Source organism: Penicillium odoratum (genome assembly GCF_028828045.1).
Source record: "Penicillium odoratum strain IBT 22623 chromosome Unknown utg000008l_segment0_segment0, whole genome shotgun sequence".
NCBI lineage: Eukaryota > Fungi > Ascomycota > Eurotiomycetes > Eurotiales > Aspergillaceae > Penicillium > Penicillium odoratum.
The window spans coordinates 95,507-113,051 of record NW_026643150.1 but is presented as its reverse complement, the minus strand read 5'-3'; the positions used below and the strand labels follow the sequence as shown (position 1 = coordinate 113,051).

At 45.2% G+C, this 17,545-nt stretch overlaps 4 protein-coding genes across 4 annotated transcripts; 2 read left to right on the top strand and 2 right to left on the bottom strand.

The window, feature by feature from the left end:
- Positions 1–162: 162 nt before the first annotated feature.
- Positions 163–1,209, bottom strand: N7520_010269 (uncharacterized protein; the record flags this gene model as incomplete). Its single annotated transcript, XM_057144202.1, has 4 exons — positions 163–476; positions 532–896; positions 962–1,020; positions 1,048–1,209. 4 exons carry the CDS (start codon positions 1,207–1,209, stop codon positions 163–165), a joined length of 900 nt encoding a protein of 299 aa, XP_056989956.1.
- A 1,976-nt stretch (positions 1,210–3,185) lies between these two features.
- N7520_010268 (uncharacterized protein) lies at positions 3,186–4,697 on the top strand (the record flags this gene model as incomplete). The annotated part of the gene is made up of 8 exons (XM_057144201.1): positions 3,186–3,372; positions 3,425–3,444; positions 3,513–3,549; positions 3,596–3,666; positions 3,726–4,027; positions 4,077–4,151; positions 4,200–4,267; positions 4,321–4,697. 8 exons carry the CDS (start codon positions 3,186–3,188, stop codon positions 4,695–4,697), a joined length of 1,137 nt encoding a protein of 378 aa, XP_056989955.1.
- An 895-nt stretch (positions 4,698–5,592) lies between these two features.
- On the top strand, positions 5,593–6,412 carry N7520_010267 (FAD-binding domain-containing protein; the record flags this gene model as incomplete). The annotated part of the gene is made up of 6 exons (XM_057144200.1): positions 5,593–5,706; positions 5,729–5,788; positions 5,819–5,828; positions 5,917–6,020; positions 6,118–6,189; positions 6,356–6,412. Coding segments are annotated over 6 exons (417 nt in total), but the record flags the coding sequence as incomplete, so codon positions are not given.
- A 1,734-nt stretch (positions 6,413–8,146) lies between these two features.
- N7520_010266 (GPR1/FUN34/YaaH-class plasma membrane protein) lies at positions 8,147–9,187 on the bottom strand (the record flags this gene model as incomplete). The annotated part of the gene is made up of 6 exons (XM_057144199.1): positions 8,147–8,284; positions 8,336–8,511; positions 8,565–8,618; positions 8,756–8,856; positions 8,907–8,996; positions 9,057–9,187. 6 exons carry the CDS (start codon positions 9,185–9,187, stop codon positions 8,147–8,149), a joined length of 690 nt encoding a protein of 229 aa, XP_056989953.1.
- Positions 9,188–17,545: the final 8,358 nt, after the last annotated feature.

The following is a 17,545-nucleotide window of genomic DNA, read 5'->3' as shown; positions in this document are numbered from 1 at the left end:
TCGAATCTGCTGAGAAGTAAACATAAATCGAAGCGTGGTAGTCGAATTGATTGAATTTTCAATACTGCAAATCACCCGACTTAAAATATGTGATAAAAACGCTATATTCAAATATGAACCAATAACCTTAAGAAGCAACGATATACCAATTTTAGTTCTTGCTCATGCACTGTCGGATTGCGTGTCTGCCACGAGCTTCACGTCGTACTTAAGCTCAAGCGCAGCGTAAGGGTCACCATCGCACGGAACAAAGTCTACGACCAGTGAATCCTTGACTGCAAACACGGATTCGTTCTCCAGGTATGCCCTTGCGGTCAAAGATCTGGGTAATAAGAGGACGATAGCCATTGTGAGTAGCCTAGTAGAGCGTTCAGTAAAAATATATCTTATTCGGCGTATCAACCATACCATAATATGAATGTGAGTAGGACGGAAAGGGTGGCGATCCATAAGCGCCAGCAGCTTTCCCGCGGGACCTTAACAAAACATATCAGCTTTAACTGATCCAGGAAGAAAGAAAACATCACTAACCATCGCCTGGAACAGGGTACGGGGTCGGCCGCAAGTAGTAGAAGTAGTACCGCCCATCAGCATCAGTCTGGAACTTGCCACGCAGATTATACTCATCCTGCTCAGGGTCCTGCTGCTCGTACAACCCATTTGTCGAAGCCTCCCACCCCTCTACAGTGGCACCAACAAGTGGCTTCTGCTTAGCGAAATCTATAATCTGGCCGTGCATAAACGCTATCTGGCCATCCTTGGGCTTATTGATGACGATGTCATCGCTATTAGAACGGGACGGGGTATCCGCACGGAAGAACGGTCCAAGAATAGCAGTGGCAGTAGGTGCGTCCTTAGCCTCCTCGGCCAAAGTAAAAGTGATCTCGTCAACGAGCCTGACGGGGCGAAGTTAGTGAAGGACTTATTTCCGTCGCGCCTACGCGCGTATTTCGTATCTTACGATTCAAGTCCGATCACGTCGCAGACTAGTTGCCCCTCATTGCGCTTATTATCGCTCATCTATCCCGCCTAATTGAGCATCTCTACGCCAGCCATCCACTCATCGACAGTGAGCTCGTTCTCGCGCGCGAAATCATGCACGTGTCTGATTAAACCGTTCATGAGCTGGCGCATACGTGGCGAGGTCTTGGAGCCCATAGAGTTGATGACATTGTCGGTGAAATCGGGGTCGAATCGATGTGTGGCCATTGTGAAGGTTCGGTGTAGTTGGTGGCGTGTCGAGAAGGACAAAGTCAAAGTAGAATCGAATATTTTTTAAGGTCTTGTTTTTAGAGGTCGCGGAGGTCTAATACAGAGAATAGTCATGCGACACGCTGCTGCGGAGCTTGAGTATTTAATTGTTTCAATGTCCGAGGGTGAATTTGCCTTCGGCTTAGAGCGGGAATATACGCCAACACGGATCTTGGACTTAGTTCCGGGACCCTTTAACGGACTTGACTAACTAGTCGATGCTCATTCGAGGGTGACCCCGCAAAATGGCAGCGCGGTGACATAATTGGGTCGGGACGGGATCGGATTTTGGAGTCGGGGGCGTCAGATGCTGCTTTGACGCATGGTTCAAAGCCGGCAAAAATTCCTTCTCCTGCGAGACGCTTCGAGGCAATGTTCCTAGTCTTCGTACCATCATACAGCACAAAAGGTAAAGCCTGGGTTTGAAGTAGGTTCAAACAAAAGGATCCCATCTTCATGTTTTCTCCATTTTTCTAGTACCATGGAAATATCAAATTTATCGCGGAGTTCTCCAATATTTTTCGGTCAACGGCTGTCATAACCGTCTGAGAATATCGAATAAATTCGGTGTTAACGGTAAAATTCCAGTACACTTTCGATGATTAGCTTATAGAATCGGCACGCCAATCATCATTCTTAATAAGGCTAGTTGTATTTTTCCATCGATAACCTTTTTTTCCGGGGCATCAAGGGCATATCGTGGTCATCTTGATTGTTAAGGACAATCAACCCGCATTTCTCGGCTTCTTCAGATGCGTTTTCTGCTTTTCTTAAGGTGATGTGATTCGGAAGTTGCGGCAATTATTTTTAATGGCAAAACGGGTTTTGTAAAGTTGCTATCCGCACGTCGCGAACAGCATGCTCGGACTGAAGATGCCGACACCCCTGAGAGGATAGAGATCTAGAAGCGTGCTTATGGCTACATTGAATAAAGGCTGAGAGTTAGAGGCGCCACAGACGATCTGCGAATGATGCCCTCATTGGCCAATCGTACGATGAGCAACGCGAGAAAATTGGGACTTGAACCTTCTACATCGGAAACTCTATCGACAAACGGAAAGCCTTCTTCTGGAGCCCCACTGTGGAAACCTTTAATTTTGCCCAATGAACAAGCGGACGCACCGAGAGCTTGCTGATTGGCTTAGTAATAAGTAACTATTCGAACTAGCGTATTCAGCTACATAGTCACTTGGTTATTGGAGAACCTGTATTTATAGTATTTTCCTGTCACTCTGATATGCACTATTCATGCATAAGGGTTAGACGTGTATCATTAGTGCCTAGCGTAGTGGAGACTGTATAGCCTTTAACCGAGAAGTTCGGACTCTCATCGGTCGAACCAAATCGCTCCAGAATTTGTGGCACGTCAATTCCTTCCTTGTTGAGGGATAAGATCAGGCCTTTCGGTCCTATCAGACGACCATATCCCTCGGAAATATGTAGAGTCGCTTATGATTTTGGGCTTTCGCATCTCTTCTACAGAATTCTCATTGGAAATGTTCTAGGGGCGGTATTCATCCGTCTTGCCCTCTGGATGTGCAAATTTTTGAATTCCATGAACGGCGTAGTGTCTCCATGGCGAAGGGAGAAAATATCCGGGCAATCTGACCACAGAGGATTGATGCGGGCGGACCCTTTCCTGAACGGTGAAATCATGGTTTAACAGTGGAGCTTTAGAGATTGACCAGGCCCCACCCGTGACACTAAATTATATTGAATCGAGAATTTGAGTCCGGCGCGTTGGAAAGTTCAATGGTCTTAAATGGCTCATTCCTTAGTTCAAAACTTTCCTGACTTGACATTTTGGGTTCCACAGTATGGTTCCGAGACTTATTTTCTGATATCTCTTGATCTATTATATATCATCGGCCTCTCTACCAGCAACTTTTTGTTCCTCAGTTTCGGATGGACAACATCGTGACTGAGCCAGGGCCATGGCAAATAGTATTACTCCCGCCGGACCTCCACCTGCAGGTCAAACGTCGAACTTTATCAACCCTGATTATGGTGGTACCAAGCTCCTGGTGGTGAATTGCGTGTTTCTTCCGTTGGCTGTCATTGCCCTTGCAGTGCGAATATGGACACGATTCTTTATCGTACGAATCTTCCGCGCTGATGATTGTGAGTGTCGATATTGATTCTCAAGGAGCCTAATTGACAATCTCTTTTCTAGTTTTAATGGTTATGGCTTTTGTATGCTTGATGACGAGTTTTTGTATTCAGTTCCTAAAGTTTTCTACTGACATAGGCTATAACAACAGGTATTATCATGTGTCCTTACCGGAGTAGTTTTAGATAGTAAGTGAAGCTGATGCAGCTCTGAGTACGCAACTGACCTTATCAGTGCTGAATTGGGGCCTGGCAAAGCATATGTGGGATGTTCCTTTATTTGAATACTCACCAATGTTTAATAAGGTTAGTGAAGCTGCTACCCTTGTTGGAAGCCCAGATTGTTGATAGACAATTAAAAATAGTTGAATCTCACCGCCGCCATTATCTATTGTGCAGCCACTGGGTTCACCAAATGTTCCGTCCTAATCTTCTACCTCCGAATCTTCCCAAGTCGCAAATTTCATACCGCCGTCTGGTCCCTCGTTTTCATTGCAGCTGGATACAGCTTCGCCAGTGTACTTGCAAATATTTTCAGCTGCACTCCGATTGCCAAGTCCTGGGACTCTACAATAACTACAGGATCCTGTATGAACCGACCTGTCTTTTACTTTGCCAATGCTGGCTTGGGTATTTTTACAGATTTCGCGACGGTTGCTGTGCCGATGTAAGTAGCTTGTGATTTTCAGGTTCTTATAGAGCTGATAAGGTCGCAGACCATGGATTCGTCGCTTGCAGATGCCTATGCGGCAGAAGATGGCTGTTTGCGGGATTCTTGTAATTGGATGCTTGTGAGTCTGATCTAACCGAAAAATCTGCTAGTTCTAATAATGGCATAGCGTCGGAATTGTGAGCAGTATCCGCCTTGCTACTATCTACTTCCTTTTGAAGAGTACTGATCTTACTTGTGAGGCTTCTTATCAATGACTGATTTAGAGAGAGTCTAAGAATAGTCTATAGGGACGACTACCAAGGCGCTTATGTGGTGCATAATCGAACTGAACCTTGGAATCTTCGGTGGCTCTGTCACAGCCATGCGACCCTTTTTTCGACGATACTTCCCCTATCTCCTTGGTTTATCCTCCGCCAGCGGATACTATGAATCAGATTCTCGAAAACAATCACTCCCCTTGAGCTCTTTCCCCCGAGGCGAGCAAATCGACTTCTCGCACCGCGATCATCACTACTCTGCTACACTCACAGCATCCCGAATCGCACCCGATAATGACAGCGAGGAGCATATATTGTTTCCGAAGAATGTTGCGCTAAAGGGGGTAGATGGTATCATACGGACGGTGGAATTTGATATAGAGGACATATCTACTGAGATGCGGTAAATAAGCTGATAGTCACTGAATTAGCTTATAATTTAAGCGCATAGTTTATTTTAGAATATGAATAAGAGCCCCTGACTTGAATTCTTGATCATTAGCAAGTGGCGGGTGGCGCTCGCAATAGCAGGGTGTAATCGAAGTATAATCTTAGCTTTTTTTATCCGCATTCCAAAGCGAGTCATATAACTATACAGCTCTCTCTCGTTTCCGATACCTATCAAGTCACATAACAGCCGGTTAAGGTTCTGCATGCCTGTAGGCTTCATCAGGACCCAACTTTAGACCCAATCTTGGCAATGCCAAGGACCAAAGAACCCAATCTGGACTCAATTTTTGTTACAAAGTGCCCTATCTAGGAAATTCTTGGCATTTTAATGCATTTTTATGTAAGAAGTTGGATCCCAGACTCAATATCATTAGGTATTGGGTCCAGACTTTAGACTCAATTGGGTTTTGGAGAAGTCTACTTGCCTACGGATCTACTCCCCGCTATATCTTGCTAAATCGATAATGCCTCAGGGGCTTAATTTTTCCAAACGCCGGACTAAAGTCAGCCTAGACGCTAAGCTAACACTTTCGGCAGATGAGGATACCTATAGTAGCATATGCCCAACTCCAAGAGTACCTCGAACAGAAGTCTTCGAATCTCAGCTTTAATATTCCTCCCCATGGTGCCTGCTTGTTTCTTTAACTCATATTCAACCATATTTACATCATGGGTATTTCATCTTTTCAGTTGCCCCTGGTCGGGTATACGGTTACGATCACAGCCGATTCTTAGATGACTAGAAGCACAATAGCTGTCGCGGCTGGCTACAGGGCTCTGCAGAATTCTTTCGCTAGAACCCTTTTTACAAGTATAAGGCCCGGAGCTTCTGGTCGAAGTCTGAGACCATAGCTCTGGGGTGTTTTTTTCTTCCTGTTCATTCGAGAGCTATCTCAGGGTCTAAGGGCACTTACTAGTGCTCATGCTGAGTTTTCTGGTAGTAGTGGCGGCCATATGAGCAATCGGGTAAGCTTTGCGCTAAGCAAAGTACGAATGGGAAAAATTCGGCACTTTATGGGGCTCTAAAAACATCGAAGGCGGTGTCTTAGTTAGTATATGAAACTCAACTGATTTACAGGTGAGTCACGGTAAGTAGCTTCTGTCAGTCGGCCCTACTTACCGGTAAGCCTTTCTTTGCTTCACGCCCTTTTGAACAAGAAATTAACAATAGTAGAGGAAAGATTTATATTAATACGTTAACCGATGAAGGTGGTCATCTTGGCCCTATTAGTCTGCCCAGTCTACTCATCGCTAGAAATTTCAACTTCTACGGTGTCCAGGTAAGCTTTGCTTAGACCACCGTCGTCAACTATAAATTATCCTGGCCGAGGGCTTCTCGTCCAGGTCAACACCACTAGTGACTCGTACTTATTTTAGGCCTTAAAGAAAAGTAGCAGCAACTTCGGTCTGGTTACCCTCTTTAATATAGAGATCATTTTGTCTCTCCAGGTACGGGCGGCAGTTACACTAACTAGTATAAGTAATAATGAAACTTTCCTCTAATACCTATAATACGAAGATGGATATCATGCCTGAATTCTTATAGGAAACACGAATATAGTATGATTGATCATTCTACAAATATAAAAATAGCACATTTTCTGATATTTCCTAGCCTTTCATCAATATCCCCGTTATCTCCAGCACTCCTACTATCAAGACTATTTCATAATTCACCGCCGAGACTATTAAGGTGATTTACGACGACATCATCTAAGATTTCTCCCTATTTTAGGTCAAATGCACTACTCAGAAAACTTAGTAATGTTTTCGTTACTACAATCAGAAAAGTACTTACAATAAGCTTTACGAGGAAATCAGCAGCATCATCATCAACACTACCTTCTTCAACCAGCTCCCTAAACTGATAATCACTGCAAGAAATCTTCATCATCTAATTGGATGGGCAGTCTCGTACTAGTAGTAGTAGTATTCAATTGCCCCGATCTGGCTTCCTCTACGTATATAGTGCTATGCAGGGGTGCTATCAGGCCTGCTGATGGCGGAATGGTGCGCAGCACCCTGGCGATCAGGTCTTCAGGGCCCCTAGCGAGAGCCTTTTATGCCTAGTGCCGGTAAGAATGGTAGTAAAGAGAATTACGCAGTATAAAGTGCAGATTCGGTGACAATGCCAGTCCAAAACATGCAAAAACATAGGAATTGCCAAAGAAAGTGAGATCCTCGGGCTCAGAGGTTGGTGGCCCCACTTTTTATTTTTTTATTTTGCCCCGCGGAAGTGCCCACCGCCTTTAGGGAGGCAACTCGCCGCCCACAGCTTCCACACATATAGGAGGATACCATCATCCGTCCTACAAGGGTCGTCTCTTGCCAGACTGTCATCATACCTAAGAGAGGAAGAAGATCTGAGTCCTCAAAACCTCGTGGCCGATCGGCTGGCAAGTGGGCCCGCCGCCTTGCTTGATCTTTGTGTGCATGGCAACGGAGACCAATGCCTTGGTGATAGAAATATGGATGAGCATAGCGCTCCACGACATGATAGTCTAGCTCCACCCAGCCTGGAGTTTCACCAACCAGCTTTATGCCCCAGACATCAAGAGTAGGCTTCGGCACGACACAAGTTTACCCGGACCCAACCCAACCCTTGGGGCCCCAATTCACAAATATAGCAAACATACCAAGCTTTTTATTACAGCATGTTTGTAGTACGTTTTAGGGCCCTATATATATGAAATTTTATGATTTTACTTATTATTCTCCTGTTATCTACTATCAAATATATATATTACCTATGATATATCTTATTATTATCAGTTTCAAAAATAAAATAAAATACAAGAGGTTCTCAGGATATGGTGGAAACCCGATAGAAGTAGCAGAATACAGAGGATATAGAAGCATAAAATTATGCAAAATAGGACCCAATTGGGTACCCAAGAAAACCCAATGGGCTGGGTTGGGTAATCGAAGTTGGACCCAAATTGGGTCCTGCCGAAGCCTAATCAAGAGCTTGATCAACCAATTCAGTCAGTGAGCTGTAGAAATGAGCAAATCGGGTGCTTTGTGCATTATCCCAGGAAAGGCAAAAATGGTCAGAGCGGCGTATCTAGTGGTCCATGATACAAGAAGTAGCATCGGTAGACTACCCATGACTTTGGATGATTAGATCTTGATATCCGAGAGACAAAGTAACAGATATGATACTAATTTACTTTCTTTCCTCAGAAGTATTATACACCCTTCGTACTCAACGATACTAAATCTTACATAATGAAAGAATGCCCTTCAGAACCTCGCGGCTCTGTGCCACACCTTTTATCGGTGTTGTTATTAAGCATGGCCATCCCTATCACACTCAAACGGCCAAGGACATCCTCATCACACCCCTGTCTACTCCAAGCATATGCAGGGAGTGATTTCTTGCACTTTGGAGTCTTAGACTGCAGGATCAGGCAGTTTTCTTGGCCTTAAGATTGGCCACGGGGAACATAGGCAATTTGAAAGGGATAGCGACAGCTGACATGAGCCCATCCAAGATGATATACCAGGCGATCATACTAGACACGAAGAAAAGTGCTCCACTTGCCTAAATTTGATCAGTAATGTATGAAAGCGTCGAGGGTGCCATATTTCTCACTTTCTGACATCTGGTGGCTGAAGCGGTCTCCAATGAGGCCAATTGCCAGAAAGCAGCAGCTAGAAGCTCCATACCAAGGGTCAAGCAGAGGAAAAGCAACATGTAGACAAGGTTTGTCCTCACGCTGACCAAGAAGAAGAAGAATGAGAGAATACCGACATAAAGGGGATAAAAGGCTACAATACTTATTAGTAGATTGTTGTTATTAAGTTTCTGGAAAGTCACTTACCAAAGGCGCGGTGGAACCCTGGATTTGCCGGATTTGACGGTTCGTACGCTGCTGCTGCATTAAAGTAGGGAGTTAAAGTGGCGGCAAAAGAAAGATAGAAACTTCCTGTTTGAAATATAAATATCCGATTTTAGTTTCACTCCTTTCACCTAGACATGCTGTAAACAGAGATAGAGAGATTTTTCTCTTACCATAGGTGCCAAAGACAAGATACACAAAGGTGTTGCCCAAGATAAATTCCAGAATGCAGGAGATAATGAGCAATAGCCCACCAGAGAACCAGAAAACTCCCCTAGAAAATGTAAGATTCATCGATCATCGAACGAGAGAGGGTTAACGTACACTATCGCAGCACCACCTCCTCCTGCGTCTCGCCATCCCATCATCTCGGCCGATAGAGGCCCCAACCCCAAGAAGAGGCCAATAAATCCTCTTTTAAGTGCACGAGTCAGCAAATGCTTACAATCCTAATTAGAGAAAAGAGGAAGTTACAAGACAGTGGGGCTACCTCCGAGCCAGTTCGGACGTCGATATTCAGGTACAGGAGCTTTCTTTTCGGCCATAGCAGCAGCGGCTAATCGGGCGCCAGAGTCTGGCACCGCTGGGGCTTCAATGTCCTCCATTGTCGAGTGAGAATCTTCTGGTCGAGAATCTTCGGGTCAATTTGGAAGGGAAGAGAATCGATATTTGGAAGTAGAAAACAACATCCGAAATTTTTCTTTCAAACTTCGCTACATTGCGAAGGGAGGGTTTTATGCACTCTCGTGACGAAAGTAGATCCGGCTATAGTGCTCCTGGTTGAGATCAATATTTGCGATACCATTAATTGATTATAGCGCAAAGGTTTACATAGTCTTACGTGTCGGAATTCGGATTCATCAGAAGAGCATCAAAGTTGCCGCTTGTCCCATAGTCGATTATCACTGAGCCAATCAACAAGCTCTCGGTGCGATTGGGCAAAATTATCAATTACCGCAGTGGGGCTACAAAGGCAAGCTTTTCCAATGTTGCGGTATTCACTGCACCTACTTAGCCGGTCAAAGCGGTGAAATGTCCCACAGTTTGAGCATAATTCGGGCTGTGGGATCCGTCCATCCCAGAATTTAGAGTTCACCACCAACTATTGTTTATGTGTATATTTTGCACCAATATTGTAAGGACTATAGTCTTATCCCGTGTGCACCGAATATGTTTCACCGATTATCGTTCAGAGTTTTCGAAGGAGATCAAGTCCCGAACTTTACTCGTGTTGGTCCTCGTCCGATTGGTCAATCAGTACCGCCCCCGGCAGAGATCCCTTCAGTAGCGCCCGTAAGCTCCACTGTTATAGCACGTGACCCATTATGAGTGTCGCTAACGTGAAGTCCGGTTGCGCGGGCGACCCGGTTGAGCGAGCGACCCCACCAAAAATCCACTTCCATATTAATACGTCTTCTTCAACCATAACAAGAATGCCCCCTGAGCGCTCCGATAAGAAAAAAAAGCTAATAGAGCAGGAGGGTCGTCTTTTATTAGCTATAAAAGCTATAAAAGATGGTAAATATCCCTCTGCTGCGGCTGCTGCACGATCCTTTGATATCCCTGTCTCAACTTTGAAGGCACGGATTAATGGGCGTGAATCTGCTACTGAAAAGCGACACAATCGCTTTATTTTCACCGAAATTGAGGAAGGATCGATTGAAAAATGGCTACTGGATATGGATTCTAGAGGGGCAGCTCTTACTTTGCCTATGTTGCGAGATATGGCTAATCTGCTACTTTATGCCCGAAAAACTACGCCCTCTACTGTGGGTAATCATTGGCCTGCTGAATTTATCAAACGACGCCCAAATCTCTCTACTCGATTCTCTCGCAAATACGACTATCAGAGAGCCCTTTCAGAAGACCCTAGAATCATTAAACCATGGTTTGATTCGGTGCAAAAAACAATTGAAAAGTGGGGTATTGTCTCGGACGATATCTTTAACTTTGATGAGAGTGGTTTTGCTATGGGTATCGGCGCAACACAAAAGATTATCACTTCTGCAGAATACCACGGGAAAAGAGCTCTTTTACAAGCCGGAAATCGCGAGTGGGTAACCATAATCGAGTGTATTCGAGCTTCTGGAAGTATTATGCCTCCACTCTTCATTTTCAAGGGAAAAAAGTTTCCAGAGCATCTACGCCCTTATCTTCTTTTAAATCAAGAAGGAGCACGTCTCACTATGAGTGAAAATGGCTGGACTACTAATACAATTGGTTTATGGTGGTTGAAACATCTTTTTATCCCAAATATTGGGCCAAGAGTGGGGAAATATTGCCTACTGGTCCTCGATGGTCATGGGAGTCATTTGACCCCCGAATTTGACCAACTTTGTGAAGAAAACCAAATTATCGCAATCTGTATGCTTCCTCATGCTTCCCACCTTTTACAACCTTTGGATGTGGGCTGTTTTTCGGTTTTGAAGAGGCTTTATGGAGGAGCGGTTTCAACCTTGATGCGGAATGGAGTGAACTCTATTGATAAGGAAGATTTTCTTGAACTTATCGCTGATGCGAGAATTGGTGCTTTTAAGACTTCTACTATACAAAATAGCTTTTCAGCTACTGGATTAGCACCATTTGATGCTAATAAAGTCTTGGAAAAGCTAAATGTGCGCCTGGATTCCCTTCCTCCTCTCGATATTGTCTCACAGCGACCACTCTCTTCCGGCAGTGATAGTGATCCAAATACTCTCTGGACTCTCTCAAAATTCACAAAATCACAATCTCGGATCAAAAAAGGTCTAGAATCTTCTTCTTCAATCCTCTCTTCACCAACAAAAAGAGAGCTTCAGAAGACCTATGATATGACTATCAAAGTGGTCCACCACCATATTTTTCTCCAGAATCGCTGTACCCAATTAGAGGCTACCAACAAGAAACAGACAAAAAAACGAGAGACCATACATAAGTTTACTACCCAGAAAGGTATCTTTGGGGGTCTAGAGAGTGGTAAAGATGATGTGGTTTATGAGGATGAAGATAATGGTAAAGATATATATTTGCCGGAGGTATCTACAAGAGCGGTTGTTGAGCCTACTTTACCTTCTATGCCTTCGGTTCGGCGGCATGTGACATGTTCTGGCTGTGGGATAAAAGGTCATACATATCCTGGATGCCCTTCACGTGTTTATTAGCAAAATTTTGAGTTATTTGATGGTTTTAGTGGTAGTTCAAAATTAATGATTTTTCGAAGTTTGGTGGGGTCGCCCGCTCAACCGGGTCGCCCGCGCAACCGGACTTCACGTTATGGAGAATCATAAAATTAGGTAATCTGCTTTGTCATGCTAGCCTTAGTCAGGATCCGCACATAAGAACTGTGGTTCGAGGGCGGGTAATAATTCAGACAATTACACGATCGAGTACGGACCCTATTGGTCGATAAAATACGTCCGTTTACGTGAGCCGACAATGAGCCAACATATGACCTTTCTATAGCTTAGTTCTAGCCCCGGTCCTTCTGACCTCTTACTTCATCTAGTCTCATTACCCATTATATCATGGCTCAGTGCCCTTCGTTCTTCCCACATAATAGTTGGTAGCACGTCCTAGCTATGTTTCTTTCGGGTCCTCCGATTGGTATTAGCCCCGGTTTTTCCCCTGCGCCGAGCCCGCGCTGGTGCGGTGATCGCACCAATCCCAATCCCGCCCCTGAATACCCTGCGAACCACTCATAAGCCGCGCCTACACCCACTGTTCCGAGCTTGTATGGACTCGCTGGATAAAGCATCAAGATCGGCTTTGATACTCGCCTCGCAGCTTAATAATTATATCAGCTCATCCCTAGCTGACCTTCCTACCCCCTGGGTTGAGTATTTGACTCTATTACTCATCCTGTGTCCGACACGTGATTTCACGTTTTGGGAAGGTGCCTTTATCCCGCTTACCAGGTTACGTCAATTTCCTTGTTAACTGGCCTATCGATTGTTCCTACTTAGAATAAGTAACGAAGAACTTCCTTTGTCTCTTAACCCCCCTTTGCCCCCCTAATCTACCTGTATTAGGCTCGGAGCCTAGTCGTCCTCTTAGCCGTCCCCGAAACTACACTCTTTAGCCAGAACTAGGCTGTGCCGTAACCCGCAGAAACCCGCACCCGAACCCGCCCTATCCTCCCTATGGGTCGGGTTTATAGGTTACCCAATGGTAGACTTCCGCAGAGCCCATAAAGCCCACGGCCCAGCCCAGCCCAACCCACGAATGGGCTGGGCTTTGGGCCTAGTTCTCCGGCCCATAATGGGCTTTGGGCTTTCTACCTAGGCTGTGCCGTAACCCGCAGAAACCCGCACCCGAACCCGCCCCATCCTCCCTATGGGTCGGGTTTTGGGTCGGTCTGTCTAACCCGCATGCGGGTTGCGGGTTCTGATGGGAAACCCGCGCGGGTTTATGGGTTACCCAATGGGTCGTCAAACAGGACAAACATAGAAATTTATGTATAAAACTGTACATAAAAGTGGTTTATTACATAAAAAAATGGATTTATCCATCCTTTTTAGGTATAGTGTTAAAAAATTATGCAAAGATGGGCTAGCGTGGGTAACCCGCACCCGAACCCGCAACCCGCATGGGGCGGGTTGCGGGTTGACTTGACCAACCCATGGGTTTTGCGGGTTGGGGTTGCGGGTTGACTTTACCTACCCATTTGCGGGTTATGGCACAGACTACATCTTTCGGTTCCCAGTGCGCGTGGGTTAGCGTGGCCTTAAGGCCTAGAAGCCGCACACCTGCCCTTTACACATGCTTAGAGCAGAAAATTCACATGCACCGTGCCAGGCTGGTTTGAGGGAACCAAATTTTTGAGCATCGCGAATTGCCTTACGGCCCTGCTCGAGCCGACGGAGTGATCTAATCAAAGCCTGATAATTTTGGTCCAAACGAGGAACCAAGAGACTGGATCAGCTCGGTCGAAGTATTCACGGCATGTGAGAGCACAGAATAATCTCCTCAATCTCGCTGATCTATCATGTCATTGGACTGCAAGAGCAGACACTGGAGATTCTTTTTATTGTTGGGCTGATCGTAGGCATGTAGCTTCGCGGCCAACATGAGTAGTTGCGATTCTTTTTGCTCATTCTCTGTAAGAAACTGATAGCCAAAATCTCGCGTTTGATCGACGAAAGAAATTTCGTAAAAGAGTGCTCGCTCTATCTTTTGTTGCATTTTTTCCTTCGCCTCTGATATACCCTCTGGGGTGTCATTCGATGGTAAAAGTCGAAGAGTACCCTCAATGAGCGCTGAGATAACCATATGGTCTAACTGCGTATCGATACGTCTCAATTGCATATCGACGTCGGGTTTCATGAAACGGAGGTGGCATGCTATTTTAAAGACAGGCGTGACCATAATCCGAGGTACCCCAGTATACGGTGGAACAAAATCATAAAAAGTCGCACCAATCATCAAAGCTCGTGTTTCATGTCGTTTCTTTTGGGGCCGTCAGGTGAGGCCTTCGAATATGTATTATCCACTATACTGCGCTGTGTCCGCAAAAGGTGGTTCTGTGAAGTCCTTATGTGCTGTTGTTTTGAACGAGTACATTGGAAGAACCTGTTGCAATCCTCACATCGATGCTTGGGGGACTGTAGGTGCTGTTCCAAAGCATATGGAGTAGTGAAAAGTCGGTCACAGGGAACGCAAAGTGACATGTTGGATCTGACAAGGTAGCTCTGAAAACAAGAAGATTCTGGAGTACTGTCAATGGATGGAGAAGTTTAAAGTAGAGCTGTATACTTGGTGACTCTGAGGCAGAGTTATGCTTATAATGATTTCGTCTTCGAATTACCTAGTGTACAGTATAGCGTATTTTAACACGTCATCTACCTGTGTCATGTCATCCGTCATGATAGAGCAAAAGTATAGGTATGTAGTGGCCTTCGCAGTCGTAGTGATTGACTTATAAGGACACTTTGCGTTAGCACAGATGTCAGACTTCGACGTGTTAAAAGCTGAGTGGCAATGACAGGGGGTAGGGAGGGGTAGAGTTGGTAAGAAGGGTAGACTAGCATTGGTTTAGTTGATGTTACACAGCTCATCAAGTAGTCTAGGCAGGCCTTGTTCTTCTAACAGACACAGCTTTGCATTTATCAAGACCCACCTCTCAAACAGACCGGAAATCAGATTCATCTGCTGATTGACAACCACTGCTAGCAGCTAAAACTACGACTATCCTTCGCTTTGGAGAGCATGCTATAGCACAAGATGCAGAAGGAAAGGAGAAAGGCATTGGGAACACCAATGGCTCATAAAGATGTGGAAAGCCAAATGACCAGACTGGTGCATGAGTTCTGTCAACATGGACCAGATGCGAATGATAACGGCTATTATAGGCATTGAGGACGCGTACTTGTAGTTCGACAGGGAGACTATGACTTAAGATATTTGCTTTTTTTCGCTCGTGGTCGCTTTCCTGCCCCCGCAGTCTCAGCTTAGAGACAGAGCTAATCCTTTAAAATACAATTGTCTAACAAGACTGTGCGGAACTGTGATGTTATTAATTATTTGTGATAACAAGTTTATTGTTGTCTATTTACTGATGTATATGGAACCATATTTAGCGGTGGAAGCTCCTCACTGGCTGCTCTAAGCTCTGCGGGTTGCCGAAATTCAGTTTCATTATCAAGCTTGTTAGACACCATATAAACATACCGAAGGCGTAATGACAGCTAGGGACCATTAATCATAATCCAAATTCAGAATTCATAACAGGCGCCTAGGTAGGAAAGCCAGCCCAATTACTTAATCAAGCTTGTAATGCTTGCCAGACTCCCCCACACAACTTCCTCTAGGTTTCCATGTATCCAGAATCCACCATTGCCATCCTGACTGGTCACAACAGTGTTTTCAATGCGCATGCCAAGCTTTCGGAATAGACCAGGCATCCTGACAAACGGCTGTACGTACTCAGGTTGGACTGTTGGATTCTTGCCTACTTGAAAATCTGTTTTGTATAAGCATATATGCGACCATGAGGTCGCAAGGAATTTCGTATCAAGCATCAGTGGCTTCCCCAGGGCGCGTTTATGGTGATCAATGATTAGGCGAAGGCAATCCGTAGTACGCGCATGGCGGATGGTCTCACGAATATGCGCGGCGAGGCCAATGATGTTTTTTACCCCAGAGCTAGAGTCGGGAGGCGGATTGGGCACTTGAATAATGACCCAAGGATTATGAAGGTCCGTATCATGCTTGATTTGTCTTCGAATGTTGAGGACAAAGGAAAATGCCGGATATGTCTGATGAGAAGAATCCTGCTTCCAGGATTGGGATGCGGTCGACGCCTGTTTTATTCAAAATTATAAGCTCCTCAGTAGACTTTAGCAAAGCCCATGGGCCGGCCCATGATGGGCTTTGGTAGGCCTGTCCAAGCCCATGGGCCCATGAAAAGCCCATGGCGGCCCATTAGAGTGGAGACACCTTTTTTACATAATTTATGAGAAATGTGCAGTATTTTTGGTATACTAGCTGTTAAATACAGCTCTTATAATACGCACACATAATAAATATATTAAAAAATTCACAAATTAAAGAAATATAAACCAGTCTGCACTGGAATCGAACCCTAGTTATTCATTAACTGGAATAGTATATACTAACTATACTAATATGCCAAAATACTAAGAAAATAACTCTTTAATTGGCTTATAACCCTATCCTTGACCCTAATTATTGTGGGGTTTTCTGCCGAAAAACCCGCGTAAGTCCAACATTTCTAACCTTTCATCCGAACTTTTATACCATTTTAAGCTATTTTTCATAGATTAAATAAAAGATATAGATAAAAGAGAGTCTAGTTCATTAGATTCAACTTTAAAATAGTTCAAAACCGTACTTTTTGGGTAAATTTGTGTGAAGGGCTGAAGCAGAATTTATGTTCAATTGAGCTAGGCCACGAACTGTGTACAAAAAGCTTAAAGAGAGAATTATTAAGTAGGTGTTCTGTGTGTTAGGTTGTTATGGTCACGTGGTGCACGTGACCTTATACCGGGCACTGGCCCGTGACAGTACCCCCCCTTTAGGGTGGTCCTCCTCATGTGTGTCGTAGTCGTATTCGGTTGTTTGCGGGCCTGTAATAGGGTCGAAACGGGGCCGAATCGTCTTTCAAAGGCATCTAATGCGGAGCAATCTCGTACGTCGTCGAGCCTCTGCCAGGTTTGTTCTGCCCAACCTGTCCATTTCACTAGGGCTTCATCACGGTATCCTCGACCGATTTTCTGACGTCTCACGTTTATTATCTCTTCCACTTCGTATTCAAGTTCTCCGTCAACCAGCATTGGTGGGGGATGTGAATCGTCCACAATCTGTGATGGAAACGGGTCTGAAGCGGCCGGCCTAACTAGCTCCACATGGAATACTGGGTGGACGCCGGTGGGCACCTCTAATCGTACTGTATGAGGTGTGGGGACGTCTAAGACTCGATATTGGGCATGCAGCCAATCAAGCTTCTTCGATTGTCGCTGTGTGCGTATATTCCGTAAATTTAGCCATACCCAGTCGCCTTTCTTATAGACTGGTGCGGCCTGTCGTCGCTTATTCGATTGCTCTTCCTGTAGAGCTTGTGCAGAAGCGATCGCGGCTTGGGCCCAGTCGGTGGCTTCTCGTAGTCGATTCACAAACATTTCGCCCGCGATTCCTGGTCGTGTACGGGTTTCGCGGGGTTCTTCTATCTCTTCTACCTCGATGGGGTCAACATGGTAACCATGTGTGAAGAAGAACGGGGATAGTCCTGTTGCGCTAGCGTTGCGGTTATTAATCGCTGTGGCAACGATAGGGAGTAGTGTATCCCAATTATCCTGCGTGTAGGTCGTGAATGCACGTAGGATCCGTTCGACTTCTTGGTTCGCGCGCTCTGTCGCGCCATCGGATTGCGGATGGAAAGCGGTCGATAGTCGACGTTGAATCGACAGCTTCTCACATACTATTCGCCAGAATGCACCCACAAACTGGGACCCACGGTCACTTGTGAT